The following is a 14,769-nucleotide window of genomic DNA, read 5'->3' on the forward strand; positions in this document are numbered from 1 at the left end:
AAGCGATTATTCCAATGCAATATTTATACCTAGGACTTGACCATCAAAGCAGTGATTTTTTCAGATAGGTCAGCTTTAATTCTTTGAGCCTGTTCTGCTTCCTGATTCTCTGGGACCAGACATCTCTTCCAGTTGATACGTCTTTCAAGACCCAAAGCATAGGCCAGCACCGCTCTAGGAAGCTGCAAATCCATTCTCTGACCAGGTTTCAGCCGAGTACCATCCCGTGCAGCTGCATCTTGAGCTGCCTTCCACGATTGCATCACTTGCTCACTCGGTGCGTATGTCAATACTTTGTTCTCCAACTCTATTCGTACATATGGAGTGGATGTGTTTCCGGGCAACTGGTTGTCCTCCAACAAGCTCAGTCCAGCGGTGGCACAGTCCTTGGTAAAAGCTTTATCAAGATTGGAGGCTATGCTCGGTGGTACTGCGACAGCCTATTCAGAAAAGAAACCACAATCAGCTTTTCTGAGGAGGGAGTAGGACCTTTTGCTTTGAAAATAAGATATAACCGCAAATATCTGCTTTTATTGTTGCAAAAGCACAATTTCATACCTGAAAGTGCATATGTTGTAATCGGCCTGACTCTCCTCCAGAAATCTCGAAAAACACCAATTGCTCATGTTTTCCAGCGTAGATCGTTCGCAATGCTACCTTTATGCTATCAATCTCTTGTATGGCCCTATCTGCTTCTTCTTTTTCATCACCAGTCAAGTCCAAGATAGCTCGTGTACCTGGATAATGACCAATGGGAAGTATAATGAGATGGCCGCCATGTTCAATCAGAGGACCTAAGAAAACGAACATGGATTAGCTATGATTGATTTAATGTTTACGCGTGCAAAGTACCTTTGGGCATCGTTACATATGCATCTTCACCAATATGCACAATCAAGTGCTTTTCCAGATTTGGATTTGACAGGCAAAACCAACATTGATCAGCTGTGGTTGTTATAATGTGTAAGCTCTGCATTGTCAGGATCGTTATTTGTCGTCCTTGCTTGATCTTACCTGGCCTAGCATTGACTCGTCCTTGCATTTCTTGTACTTTCTGTTGCTTCTCGAGTTTCATAGGGCAGTCTTTGAAATAATGGGTGGCCTTCTCACCACACGCGTTGCAGACATAGTTTTCTGGTATACCACGACTACCACCATCCCATCCTTCCCATTTCGCCTGTTTCTTTGGCCCGTCTCGCTTGCCGTAAAAGAAGCTTCCTCCCTAGTGAAAGTTGGTTTAGGTGAGAACTGTGGAGAACTTATAATAACAGTTCATAAACTTTGTAAACTAACATTGTCTTCCTCTGGCGCTGGCCTCTTCTTTGTACCTGTGGGATATGGACAAGGTGTTGTGTTGGGAAGTGGTGCTGATTTGGTGTTACTTTTGGCAAGAGGCACTAAGTTCATGGCATAAAACCACCTCTCCTTTGCAGAATTTCCAAAGGCCCCAAGAGATAAGAAACGTGTCGAGTGGTTGGCTGTTTGATTTGAATAGGGTTCACGTTCATAAAATACCGATGGATTGCTGGCAAAGTGATATTTGGGCTGATGTGATACTGCAATCTGAGCCATTTCACGAGATCCCGGTACAGCATCACCTTTATATGACTCGCTGGCCACTTTCTCTGGCCATTCATACGTAAGTAATATGTCAACGCCCAAGGAAGAGGGACTATTTTCCAGCATGGTTGATATCTCTGTTTGAGTTGCAGTGCCGTACACACTAGCAATCTTCAATCCTTCTGATGTAGTGATGACTCCAGCTCGTTCTGTAAGAGAATTGAGGTCAATACGGAGCAGAAGAATTCACACAAGTGCACACAGCATGAGAACTCACCTAGAGCGAATACATTCGTACAGACTTCTCCACTTGACTCGATGGCTTCCAGTACTTGAGTTGGGAATGAAGAGCTTCCTTCCATTATATAAGTCGGTAATGGTACTATGAAGAGAGATGCGTGAGTTTCCTTGATCAAAAAAATCGAGAGTCGTTCATTCAGATCAAACCTGAGATTGTATTCGTCAAGAGGTCTTGAATATCATCTTCATTGGATCCGAAAAAGTCACCGACAACAAGCAAGAGGCTGAATGGTCCAGATTTGCTGTTGATGCTCGTAATTCTGTTGAAGAATTTCTTAATGTCTCCGTTCTGGACATTCCCACAAGCCAATCTATGAGACAAAAGAGAGGCGAGCCAGTAGTTCGTTTAGCATAGAGAACTTGGTCGATCAGAGAAAATCCAGACATACATCTTGATGGAAGCAGACATTTTCGAGATCAAGTGGTGATGTTTGGCACGACTTTAGATAAACGAGCCTGATCAAGACCACGTACGAATGATATAGGTTACGTGACCTACAGACAAAGCTCTCGTTAACCGCTGGGTACTCTCGATTTGTAACAGTTGCTGGGTTTAAATTTGAGCAAATTCCACGGCGAACTTCTCTGATCTAGTCGTGTATCAAGGCGCGCCTGGACGTATTTGCTGCAATATCACGTCCATTTGAACGATTTTACCTCTCGACTTCTAAGTACTGGGAGATGTGGAGTTTGGATTGTGTGCTCTTCGACAACAACAGATGGTGTCTACTTCGCTGCCACACAACCCTACCTAATCGGCCTGTATTGAAGCGATGGCTACTGCTACAGCCAAGCCCAGGCTAGGAATTCGAAATATCTTTGGCAGCAACCCGTTGCTAGCTGCACGAACTTCGCCACTTGCCAAGCAGTTGGATGATGCCATTACATCTCAAGAAATCAAATGGGAGGTGCTGCTGGAAATCATAGACAAGGCTACTTACTCTGACGAAGTGTATGACTCGTACTTGTTGCCATGTTGTATTTGCGTATCTTCGCATCAGCGGCTGTACTCACACAACACGTTGCAGTGCCAAGGACGCTGCAAAACAGATCAGGATTCTCCTTCGATCAAAGAGCGCTTGTAAGATATCTGTTTCAAGAGCTATGTTCTGTCAACGTACGTCGTAAAACTAATGGAACAAACCGACATAGTGATTCAAAACAATGCAGTTGCGGCCTTGGATGCGTTTGTGAGAAACTCTGGGTCCAGGCTCCATTCTCAAGTCTGCAGTGCTGATTTCCTTGGCTTCCTCAGGAAACGCCTGTTCGAACCAGTAAGCTCTAAACATGGTCGATGCTGATTGAGCCAATCAAGCCCATGCTGAAGCTCAACTGCCCTTGTAGGATTTCGACAGTATCGCCCGTGGAAGGCTCGTAGCAATGATCAAAGACTGGCAAAGTGTCATGGAGCCTAGTCAAGCTGCTAAACTGGCTGCATTCTATGCTTCTGTGGTCCGTGAAGTGCCAGCTGTAAGTTCGAGTGTGATCTTGGTCGCGTTGGATATAAATTGAAATGCGCTTTGTTAGCCAATACAACCTGGAGTTCCTGCGCCACCACGTTCAGGATATCTGCAGTACTCTGACCCATCTGCAATTTATCGACCTGCAGGGTACGTCGTTGTCTAACTGAGTCTTTACGTTCTCTTTCTAACCATTAAGCATCCTAGATATGCTCCGTTAGATCCAGAAACGGAATACCTTGCACGTCGAACCAAGTTTGAACGTGATCTCGATATAGCTCGCAACAATATAGCAATGTTTGTCGAAGCGCTCAATTTTGCTGAACCTTCAGAAGACATATCCAAGAATGACTTCATTCAGGAATTCAGAGGAAAGGTCCGTGACATCCAACATCGAATTCATGATTTATTGGAGTCCATCACGGATGATGATTCCTTGACAAGTAGGTTTGAACCTTATACTTGCCTTCCCAATCTTTTGCTCAACTCCTCTTTCATCTAGCCGGTTTCTTACAAATCAATGAAGAATGCGTCTCTTCTATGGAGCTCTACGACGAGGTCCTAGACAGGCATGCTATCGACACTGCCAAGGGCCTATCGCAGCAAGCAACGTAAGTTACGTAAAGGTACTTATACACTTCTCAACATCTTATGCAACGCCTGGATTATAGCGCTGATGCTCTCGCCATGGACATGAACAACGTCACACTAGGTAATTGATGCAGAGAGCCTTCGTCAACATCCTTGTTGCCAACGTATCATTCGCAATAGAGCCATCGACATCGGTAGCAGAGCCATACCATTTGGATGATGTTGTAGTGCCTGCTACGACAGAGAAGTCGCCTACTACATCAACAAAAACGCCCTTCATCGATGCTCTGACATTTGAGAAGGAGCCTACTCAACTTGGCGGAATGGTGGGAGGGGATGTCGAAGCGCCTTCGTCACCAACCTCAAGTGTTTCCACAGCTATTGAAACGCCAGAAGAAATTGAGGCAAAGCGAGAAAGGAAGGGGTGAGTTGCCATTGTTTGTTTCCTTTTGTCATGGTAGGCTTTTGTGCAGGGGTGATGTGCATAGACTCACGCGATCTTAATCTTGCATTTAGTAAAGCTCCCTTATATGAGCCAGCTTCACCAGAGGCTATTCCTTTGCGTCATGTCAGCCTTGAAGACAAATCACCAACATTACCTATTCCCGAGAATCCCTTCACAGTCGGTGAAAGTGGATAGGTCAAGACTGAAAAGGACATGTGGGATCAGCGCGTTGGGCAACATTAACCTGTATCGCTTTATCATAATTGCTAATAGAAGGACTATGCTTTGACCAGCTTTTGTCAGCTTTAGTGGTGATCTGTGCCATTCATGTTTGATAAATGATAAGTTTTTTAAGGCAGCACGTATAGTGGGTTGCTGGCAAGAACGCAATCATTTATGAAGGCAAGTATGTTCTATTCAATTTGGAATACGTCTTACAACACGAGTTACAAGGTAAACAGTATGAAGCAAAGGAGTCTAATACAGCCAGCAGGATCTTAAAGAAAAAGTAGACCCTCTGTATTCATCCAGACTTCAGAGTGGCTTAAGGTAATTTTGCCTTGAGGTCACATTACCTACAGTAAGGTAAAAAGACAAAAAACCAGATACCCCACCAAGTAAGCCGGCACAATGTATGGCCAGCTCCCACAAACAACAACCACCAGACTAATGTGGAGTAACAAGCGCTTTGCCTCATCAGGCGTTTTCATATGAGGATTAGATAAGAAAATCCTCATTCCTCATGTGGTAAAACGCAATCCTCATCCGTGAACGACTTTGTTACCAGGCACGATGGAAGTCAGTTGGTCTGACTTGACACAACGTCTCGTGCTAACGGTCCTTGCTTGAGGTTCCCAAGCCTCTGGCGGGGAGCAGCCGTTTCTTCAAGTTTTTTAAGAAGTGCATAACAAATCCAGGCTGGGTGCCCAACTGCTAGCATAAACTTATAGTTCAAAAACCGTAGTTTAGAGGCCATGCGGATGGTCACTTGAGAGAGCATTGTCCACTGTTGGCTTGCCCAGATTGAGGACCTGAGTACAGAGTTGTTTGGAAAGTTTTGTGAGAAATAATGAGTATTCAAAGGGGTGGATTGAGTGCAGGAGAGTGCCACACACTTTGATAAATAGACAATAATGTTTGGGACATGCCTGGAGTTGTCGTTCTGGTTGTTGAAGTCTTTGAGCGGGTTTTTGCGAACGAAGGAAAGGTGCAATTTGTGTGAAGCAATCAATCGGTGGGGCTTGGATGTGTCGCGAAATTCATTGGTCACTGTACACTTTATGGAATGGCGACGACTAGAGACAATTTGAGAGGTGCGCTTGATGAGATTCACGTGTCTAAAAATATTGCGCTTCATTGCCGCTTAGTTTCATCACGCAACCAGCAGTTGTATTTTATTGATGGAGAGCAGAGGTCAACAAAAAAAAATTCATTGCAGTGCTAAGTGCTAGTGAAGGGCGAGTCCAAGCACTGAGCACCGATGCCCCTATTGCCCCTATTCATCTATAGACCTTTAGATTGAAGTTTGGACTTTGAACTGTCTATATGCATATCAGCCTACGATTCAGGCGAAACGTTTGATCGTGGGGCGCATGGTCGCATCGTCCTAGTTGGATACGATTCTTCTTGTCATTCTTTTAATCAACCCACTTGTCGTGTCTTGCTCGTTATCACACGCCTCTGTTCTAGATTCTCACTCTTTGTCCAGGTCTCGAACCTCAGCGTGACAACAGAAATATCAAAAGTTTCCAGTGACTTCGATGGGTATATAGGACACCAGACGGCCATTAATCTTGTTTCGCAGACCGCTCTGACCAGTGCACAACAAGAGAAATGGGAGGGGACTCAGTTGCTAGTATGCTAAAACGAAGTACCAGCGTCAAGGGAGAGGTGGATGATTCTGAAGACTCGCTGCAAATCTCTATGAATTATACTGACTACGAAATAGGCACTCATCCTATTGGTAAACCGCTCTCGCTGTGAACGAGATTGCATTTTTTCATTTACAAAGCTTTTTTTCTGGAACAAACAGGTTATGGATCTTCGGCTGTCGTGTACATGGCAATGTATAAACCATTAAGACGTCATGTTGCCATTAAGCTCATTGAATTGGACCAATTCGAACGAAATCAAATCGAGGAACTCCGAGTACGTTTCTTCTTGTTTTTTCATTTTGATTTGTGAAAAATGTTGGGCATGACAGTATCAACAGAAAAGGAGACATTCTTCATGAAGGAAGCCATCATTCGCTTAAAGATAATTCATTCATCAATCTCATGCCATTATATAGAAAGAGATCCAGATCATGAGCTTGTGCAAGCATCCAAACTTGCTTCGAGTGTATGGATCATTCGTACATGATGCCAAACTGTATATAGTCACTCCTTTCTTATCTGCTGGATCCTGTCTCGATATCATGAAGACTGCATATCCTGATGGTATGGAGGAAGCTGCAATCGCAACCATCTTGAAACAGGCTCTTGCAGGGTTGGAATACCTCCACGCCAACAAATTGATACATCGTGATGTCAAGGCTGGTAATCTACTCATGGCTAGTGATGGAACAGTCCAATTGGCTGACTTTGGTGTATCCAGCTCCTTGACTGATACTGGTGAACGTAAAGGTGTCCGTAAAACATTTGTAGGAACACCATGTTGGATGGCTCCTGAAGTTATGGAACAAAATGGCTATGATTACAAGGCTGATATATGGAGCTTTGGTATCACCGCCTTGGAATTGGCAAATGGACATGCGCCATTCGCCAAATATCCTCCACTCAAAGTCCTCATGCTTACACTACAACAAGACCCTCCCACTCTAGATATAAATAGTGCCAAACATAAATATACAAAGGCCTTCAAAGAAATGATTGACTCTTGTCTTCAAAAGGATCCAACCAAACGACCTACTCCCGATAAACTAATACAACACGCCTTCTTCAAGAACTCTGCAAAGAAACCCGAGTATTTGGCAAAGACCCTTATACAAAATTTACCTCCTATATCTCAACGACCCCATAATACTCGACCCTCTCAACCACCACGATTAGAAAATAGGGGTGTGGTGTGGGATTTCAGTGGTGACGAACCAGTAGATAATAACAACACTCTGAGCTCCATGTCATCGCAAACCTCATCAACTACTTCCAGCCATGATGCACTACCAAAATCTGTACATACAACCGGTAGTGGTGACGTGCCAGTGAAAAAGTCTCGCTTTGTGATTGATTCCATATCAACCGATACCCAGAACTTGTCGACATCGCCAGCTGGATCAACGCCTTTATCTGATGCTATACATGGTGAAATCAAAAAGGGCCGATTCAGTGTCTCAGAGGTTTCATCAGATGCTGGAAGCAGGTCAAATGATAGTAGTCCTCAACTGGCACCTGTATCGTCCATCGAGAATATGGGATCTTTGGGTAAGCGTCTATTTGCTTTAGTTCGAACACAATATCGTGTTGGCTTATTGTCGCTGTTTGAAATTGCATTTACTTCGTTCATTCACTCACACACCCAACAATCTCATTTAGAACGGAAAGCAGGACGGTTTGCTATACAAGAACTGCCTCCAAGTCATCTTGGATCTTCGGTCGCTCATGACACATCCTTCCGTCCCACAGACAAAAAGAGTCGATTCGAAGTGTCTGATTCTCCCGCTACTTCTGGTAAGTTCAAAGTTTGCATTCATAACGTATCTGATGGACAACACAGCTCATTCCTCATAAGACTGACTAGGCGGAGAAGACAACCACTCTATACATTCATCACCATCTACATCGCCATATAAACCATCCTCCTCTACGCAAACAACAAACACAAATTCGACCACCCTGTCCCAAGCTTACATATTGCAGCAAAAACTTGAAACGTCCTTGAGAAAATATGAAGATGATGAAAATACAAAGTTGCCACAGGTATACAAGATTAGAAGTGCGAATTTCGACGTATTGTAATCAAACACTAAAATCACAGATTCTTTTGTCTAGGAAATATGGACTTTATTGAATGACCTCAAGAGATTAGACTATGCTTGGAAAGCGCACTAGTATACGCTGGAAGTTGCAAACGACGTGATAGCCCTGATCAAAATACTATATTATTATTGTAAAAAAATAGAAGCAGGAATACAAACGTCGACGTTTAAAATCCAGATCTCCAATTTCAAGTCAAGTTTCAAACCCAGCGAAACATTCACAACAAGCAAACCAGTAAAAACAAGCTTCACCATGTTCACAGGCATCATTGAAGTAATGGGCATTGTCGAGTCCCTCACGAAAATGGACAAGACCAAGACCGGAGGCAAAGGAACGTCTCTGACCATCGCCAATGCTCAAGCTGTCTTAACTGACGTCAACATTGGCGATTCGATATGCGTCAATGGTAAGTCTATCAAAGTACTTTCGTTCATTGCCTAGAACTGCTTTGTGTTCCTTTGTATTGTTTCGATCTATTTTGATCTCTGCATCAGCACATTTCTCAACATCTGATTTCCCTCACAGGTGTATGTTTGACCGTCACTGAATTCGATGCAGCCAGAACAAAATGCAAGTTTGGATTGGCTCCTGAGACGTTGAGAAAGAGTAATCTAGGTAAATTAACGCCTCCGATCTGTTGGAATACTTGGAGTTGAACTAACGTACAATTTTCACATGTTAGGTGAACTGAAAGCTGGTGAAAAGGTCAATTTGGAGAGGGCTATGGGAGCTGCAACTCGTTTTGGAGGTCATTTTGTGCAGGTGAGACTTCTATCTTGGTTATATGTGGTTCTACGACCGTGTTTAGTACAAGTCAATTTGATTATTTGAAAGCATCGTTCCTTTTTGGTCACTGCCAACTTACCTATCATATCATATCTAACAATAGGGACACGTCGATACTACCGTAACCATCGAAAGCATCACACCAGATCCCCCAAACTCCCTACTCTTCAAATTCAAAGTACCACCAGCACAAGAAACCGGCGACACAGATTTCTTAAACTACATCATTCCAAAAGGATATGTATGTCTAGATGGAACATCTCTTACCGTAGTTGACGTGAACGTACCAGCAAGAACATTCAGCATCATGTTGATTGCTCACACACAAGAAGCTGTCGTGTTGCCTTTAAAGAAGGTTGGAGCCAGAGTGAATCTAGAAGTAGATCAAATCGGAAAGTACTTGGATAATGTTGTGTCTGCGTTTATGGAAAGTGGACGTGGTGGATCTGTGTTGGAAGCTATAATTGAACGAGTTGTTGATCGTAAATTGGCTCAGTTGAAGGGCAAGCTTTAAATTTGTAGATTCTTGTGGTTTAGACATATTTCTGCTTCTCTATTGCCTAAAAAACAGGTTCTTGTGGCTCGCGATAACTTTGATTTTGACCTTCAGAAGCCACGCACTTTTGGCAATGTTTTGTAGAGGAGCTGTAAGATTGAGAACAGCATTTATAGGTTCACGAATAAATCCCATCAGAACCATGGCAAGCATCACCATCGATACGAAAGTGGCATCAAAAATCACTGATAAAGCTCTGTTGAAAACTTCTGCGATTATTGGAGGCAACTGGGTAGCGGCCAAGTCCGGGAAAGTTTATGATGTAGTTGGTAAGTATTAAATGAATGAACTGTCCATATAGTTGCTTCTCCTTTTGCTGTTTGTAAGATTTGTGATGCTTGGATCAACCAACGTTTGTTGACCAACAAGTTTTATTTCTAATTTTAATAGATCCAGCCACATCGATAACTGTCGCTCAAGTCCCTGATATGGCTACTGAAGACGCAAAGGCTGCTATTGAAGCTGCAAAGCTAGCTTTTCCTGCTTGGAGCAAGCTCTTGGCTCGAGTAAGCTCTTGCCGCGCTTGATGCGTAGATCGAATATCCATCATATTTATTTCATTATGAATTTAGGAACGTGCTACTCTACTACGCAAGTGGTATGATCTGATCATGGCGAATTCACAAGATCTAGGTACACATCGCCAAAATGAATTGTTTTTGTTGTTGGTTCTGACAACATTTATGCATCGCCAATGATGAATTGTTTTTGTTGTTGGTTCTGACAACATTTACGACTGTCGTAGCTGCAATTATGGTAGCTGAATGTGGAAAGCCTATGTCTGAAGCTAAAGGTAAACTGCGGATCTGCTCGTGCAATTCTGTTACGAACAAGGTTGATACTCAAGTTTGACACTCCTTCGCTACAGGCGAGATGGGATATGCTGCCTCATTCATACAATGGTTTGCCGAGGAAGCTCCGAGAGCCTATGGTGATGTGATTCCTCAGGACAAGCATGGGAGGCGTCTGCTAGTCATTAAACAAGCAATTGGTGTTTGTGGTTTGATTACACCCTGGAATTTTCGTAAGTGTAAAAGTTATATTGCTTATCGTTTATTTTTAAAACTTTTTATCTTTAGCTGCTGCAATGATTACACGAAAGGTGCAAGAAAGCGACATGCCTAGCCGTCACATTTCGCTTATCACAACTTTTTAAATAGGCTGGTGCTGCACTAGCAGCAGGATGCACCGTAGTCATAAAACCAGCTCCTGAAACACCATTGTCTGCGTTGGCATTGGTTGAATTGGCCAATCGTGCTGGTATTCCAAAGGGCGTTTTGAATGTAGTTACTGCTTCCAAACAGCTGACTCCTGAAGTCGGGTTGGAATTGAGTACAAATCCGACTGTTCGCAAGATTTCATTCACTGGATCGGTAAGGCCCGAAAAAGGCCAAATGGTTACGAGAGTATGACCTTATGTTCGTTACCCTACATTAGACACCAGTTGGAAAGCTTCTTTTGAAGCAAGCAGCTTCTACCGTCAAGAAAGCCAGCATGGAACTAGGAGGAAATGCAGCCATGATTATATTCGGTCAGTTGTGACTTTTTACATAGATTACTCGAATCTAACGGTCTTCTCTTCAGATGATGCCGATTTGGATGCAGCCGTCACAGGCGTCCTCGCCTCAAAGTACAGAAACACTGGCCAAACCTGTGTTTGCATCAACCGACTATACGTTCAATCCAAAGTATATGACGAATTCGCATCCAAACTTGCAGCCAAAGTCAAGGAAACTTTGAAAGTGGGCCATGGATTTGATCCTAGCTCAACAGTTGGTCCACTTATAACCAAGGAAGGATTTACCAAAGTCAAGAGACATGTTGATGATGCTGTCTCTAAAGGTGCTACAGCAGTTGTGGGTGGTAAACCACATGAATTGGGTGGCAACTTTTATCATCCGACTATATTGACCAACATGTCTAAGAATATGCTGATACACGAGGAAGAGACCTTTGGGCCCGTTGCAGCGTTGTTTAAATTTGAAACTGAAGAAGAAGGTATATGAAAGTCACGTGCTTGACTGCCAAAAAATTGTCTACGTATATCTCACCACTTTGCTGACTCGCAATAATCCAATCTAGTGGTTGCTCTCGCCAATGCCACACCATTTGGACTGGCTGGATATTTCTATTCAAATAATATTTCAAGAATATTCAGAGTCGCTGAAGCCATCGAATGTGGGATGGTGGGGATCAATGATGGTATGGTTACAATGCAATTAAAATGGCAGTCGTACCAACCAACTCATATCTATTTCTGGTGTAGGCATGATATCAAACGAAGTGGCGCCGTTTGGGGGAATCAAAGAAAGTGGTTTGGGTAGGGAGGGCTCAAAATACGGCTTAGCCGAATATATGGAGGATAAATATTTAGCATTTGGCAATATTGTTGAATCCAAGCTATAAACTTTTGCTTCGCTACTTGTAGCTATTTGTTTTCGCAAAACAACACCGTTATGATATTTCAAAATATATAGGAGGAACGATACAATGATATTGATTTTTGTATGAGGGTAATCTCTCTTCCTGTCTTTCCAAATCTCAACCTCCAAACCCTAATTTATGACCTAAAGCGACAACACCTTTTATACACAAACGTCCACTTAAAACTATGAATCCACACGCTCCTAACACCTCTAGTTATCATCAAAGTCATCCAACATACTTCCCCCCAACTTCGAACCCATCTTAAAAGACCCATGATCAGCACCTAAATACTGACTCGAATCGGTATAGGTAAATCCCCTGAAATGATCTTGCAGGGTATCAGATAATGGTCCTGAAGCGCTATTGGGTATGGAATCGATCGGTATGGTGTCTGTAAAGACTGGATCGAAATTCGATGTATCGACTTCTGACAGGACTTTGGGTTTAAACGGTGGTCGGACGTGTTTACGTAGCATCTTGTCCCATTCTATGTCGGCAAAGAATGGGTGTCTCATTACTTGGTCGGCATCTTCGGGACTACCACCGAGTCGCCGTCTCGGATCTCGTTCCAGTAACTAGCGATGATGTGGGTAAGCACGAAAGAGCCAAAAAACAAGATACTCTCGCACCACTGTATGCTTACCCCTCGAACAAAGTTCTGTGCCTTGTCTGAGAAGCCAGGTGGGAAGATCAGTTGGTTGTGAAGGATCTTTTTATACATGAGGTTTGTGTTTTCAGAGTAGAAGGGTGGCAGTCCAGTTGTCATTTCTAATGAATTGAATTGATTGAGCAGAAGTTACTTTTTTTGTTTTAGACAAGACCGAAGCGATGATTACCGTAGAAAAGTATTCCCAATGACCACCAATCCACAGCCTTTCCATATCCTTGGCCGGTCAAGACTTCAGGAGCTAGATACTCGGCGGTTCCACAAAAGGTGTTCGTGGTATCGTTGAAGGTCAGATTCTCTTTACATAATCCGAAATCCGTCAAAGCTATATGTCCATTCGAATCAAGCAAAATGTTCTAAAATCAAGTGGTTGTCAGATGAGGGCCAAAAAAGCTGACAGCAAAATCTGGAGATGTGACCAACGATACCTCTGGCTTCAAATCTCTATACACAATATTGTACTTGTGTAAATGTTGAAGTGCTGAAGTCAGTTCAGCAGTATAGAACTTGGCTCTTTCTTCCGAAAAGGCCGTCTCCTTCTGCAAATGATAAAATAGCTCTCCACCATTCATGTAATCCAATACTAGATACAGTTTTTCGGGTGTTTGAAAGGAGAATTTCAATCCCACCAAGAATGGTGAGCTAGCTCGTATCAGCACGTTACGTTCTGACAATGTATGAGCAATTTCTTGCCGTTCTATAATGTCCTTCTTTACTAGGACTTTCATGGCGTAGATACGACCTGGAGAATCAGATAGGAGGTAAGTAAAGAAACAGCTAACAGGGGTGAAAAAAAGGAACACGCTTGTTGTCCAATGACTCACTTGTGTCTTTCTTCCTAACTTGTAAGACTTTACCAAAGCTACCTTTACCAACGACTTTGAGCAGTTCGAAATCGTCCGCATTGAGTGGTTTCATCTGTAAGAGGGTAAGAGGAGCAGGATTCATGAGTTCGGATCTCACATAAAACGGCTAGAACCTGGAGTTTGTCAACAAACATACCGCGACGGTCTTGTACATGATTTGCAAGCGAATATCTCCCTTAACCTTCTCTTTCCATTGTCGAGGAGCCAATCGAAACCAGTTATCAATGAGTTTACCATCGATTCTAGGTGGTCGTATCTTCATTTGACCCAAAAATCGTTCTCCTTCGTCTGTTGGTGACCCCGTTCGATCCCATATACTGAGAGTCAGTTCTCCATCTGGGCGAGTCACGTCGCTTGATAAGAAGTAAAAGGGCATTAGTTCTTGGAGTTGTAATGGGTACAGTTGCACATCGCGAGATTGTTCTTACAATGTAGCTTCGTGTTTCCAAGTTGGATCTATGATGACGTCTCCTATATCGGAATCTAATGTATCATCTAGAGTTGCCGTATTGCTAGAGGTAGGACTCGCGGAGGTAGGACCCTTTGCTTCTACCACGTCATTTAAAGGATCTGGTGGTGGGGTAGCTAGCCGTATAAGGAGCGAGTCCGTGCTAGAGACCGATCGTAGCTCCTGTTGCTGTTGCTGCTGCTGGTGTTGTCGTTGCTGCGATACTGGCGGAGCTAGACCATTGATCGAGACAGGAGGACTAGGTAGAGCTTCTCGAGTAACAAAGTCGTTCCGTTCGAATTCGACAACACAGTATGGACGAGAGTTAGGGTGATGTACTAGAAGACCTCTAGCTTCTACAACCTTGACCCATACTCGACCTTTATTCGGGAGCGAGGTGTCGATTGGGTAGGAGATGTTGTTTGTTTCAAGAGATGAGAGCGATGATGGGGAGTGATTACTACTGTTGGTGGTGGTGAGAGCAGGCGATGCTGGAGTTGATACGGGAGTTACAGTGCCATTAGAACTTGTAGTATTCGTCGGGAGAGGAGTACTATGGTTGTCCGTCGCTGGTTTTGAAATCAACGATGCCTTGTTTGAACGGCCACCAGTAAGAATATTAGTTGCTCCCTTCAACATAGCTCCCTGCTCATAGATTCGCAGGATTAGACTGTAAACTGCCTGAA

General features: G+C 43.4%; 5 protein-coding genes across 5 annotated transcripts; 3 read left to right on the plus strand and 2 right to left on the minus strand.

The window, feature by feature from the left end:
- Positions 1-29: 29 nt before the first annotated feature.
- Positions 30-2,269, minus strand: SmJEL517_g00944 (uncharacterized protein; the record flags this gene model as incomplete). The annotated part of the gene is made up of 8 exons (XM_031166872.1): positions 30-440; positions 559-794; positions 853-945; positions 1,015-1,222; positions 1,294-1,769; positions 1,838-1,942; positions 2,008-2,171; positions 2,250-2,269. 8 exons carry the CDS (start codon positions 2,267-2,269, stop codon positions 30-32), a joined length of 1,713 nt encoding a protein of 570 aa, XP_031027196.1.
- Positions 2,270-6,189: 3,920 nt separating this feature from the next.
- SmJEL517_g00945 (uncharacterized protein) lies at positions 6,190-8,405 on the plus strand (the record flags this gene model as incomplete). The annotated part of the gene is made up of 6 exons (XM_031166873.1): positions 6,190-6,319; positions 6,389-6,504; positions 6,647-7,778; positions 7,890-8,024; positions 8,095-8,273; positions 8,346-8,405. The coding sequence occupies 6 exons, from the start codon at positions 6,190-6,192 to the stop codon at positions 8,403-8,405; spliced, it is 1,752 nt and encodes a 583-aa protein (XP_031027197.1).
- A 180-nt stretch (positions 8,406-8,585) lies between these two features.
- SmJEL517_g00946 (uncharacterized protein) lies at positions 8,586-9,633 on the plus strand (the record flags this gene model as incomplete). Its single annotated transcript, XM_031166874.1, has 4 exons — positions 8,586-8,739; positions 8,859-8,948; positions 9,016-9,095; positions 9,223-9,633. The coding sequence occupies 4 exons, from the start codon at positions 8,586-8,588 to the stop codon at positions 9,631-9,633; spliced, it is 735 nt and encodes a 244-aa protein (XP_031027194.1).
- A 184-nt stretch (positions 9,634-9,817) lies between these two features.
- Positions 9,818-12,081, plus strand: SmJEL517_g00947 (uncharacterized protein; the record flags this gene model as incomplete). The annotated part of the gene is made up of 11 exons (XM_031166875.1): positions 9,818-9,944; positions 10,066-10,181; positions 10,248-10,308; positions 10,421-10,468; positions 10,544-10,699; positions 10,755-10,777; positions 10,836-11,048; positions 11,113-11,206; positions 11,260-11,673; positions 11,758-11,877; positions 11,942-12,081. 11 exons carry the CDS (start codon positions 9,818-9,820, stop codon positions 12,079-12,081), a joined length of 1,512 nt encoding a protein of 503 aa, XP_031027195.1.
- Positions 12,082-12,311: 230 nt separating this feature from the next.
- On the minus strand, positions 12,312-14,722 carry SmJEL517_g00948 (uncharacterized protein; the record flags this gene model as incomplete). The annotated part of the gene is made up of 7 exons (XM_031166876.1): positions 12,312-12,677; positions 12,746-12,870; positions 12,939-13,125; positions 13,198-13,511; positions 13,594-13,687; positions 13,772-13,988; positions 14,064-14,722. The coding sequence occupies 7 exons, from the start codon at positions 14,720-14,722 to the stop codon at positions 12,312-12,314; spliced, it is 1,962 nt and encodes a 653-aa protein (XP_031027198.1).
- Between the last annotated feature and the right edge of the window lie 47 nt (positions 14,723-14,769).

The sequence above is a fragment of the Synchytrium microbalum genome (genome assembly GCF_006535985.1).
Source record: "Synchytrium microbalum strain JEL517 chromosome Unknown SmJEL517_scf0003, whole genome shotgun sequence".
NCBI classification, from domain to species: domain Eukaryota; kingdom Fungi; phylum Chytridiomycota; class Chytridiomycetes; order Synchytriales; family Synchytriaceae; genus Synchytrium; species Synchytrium microbalum.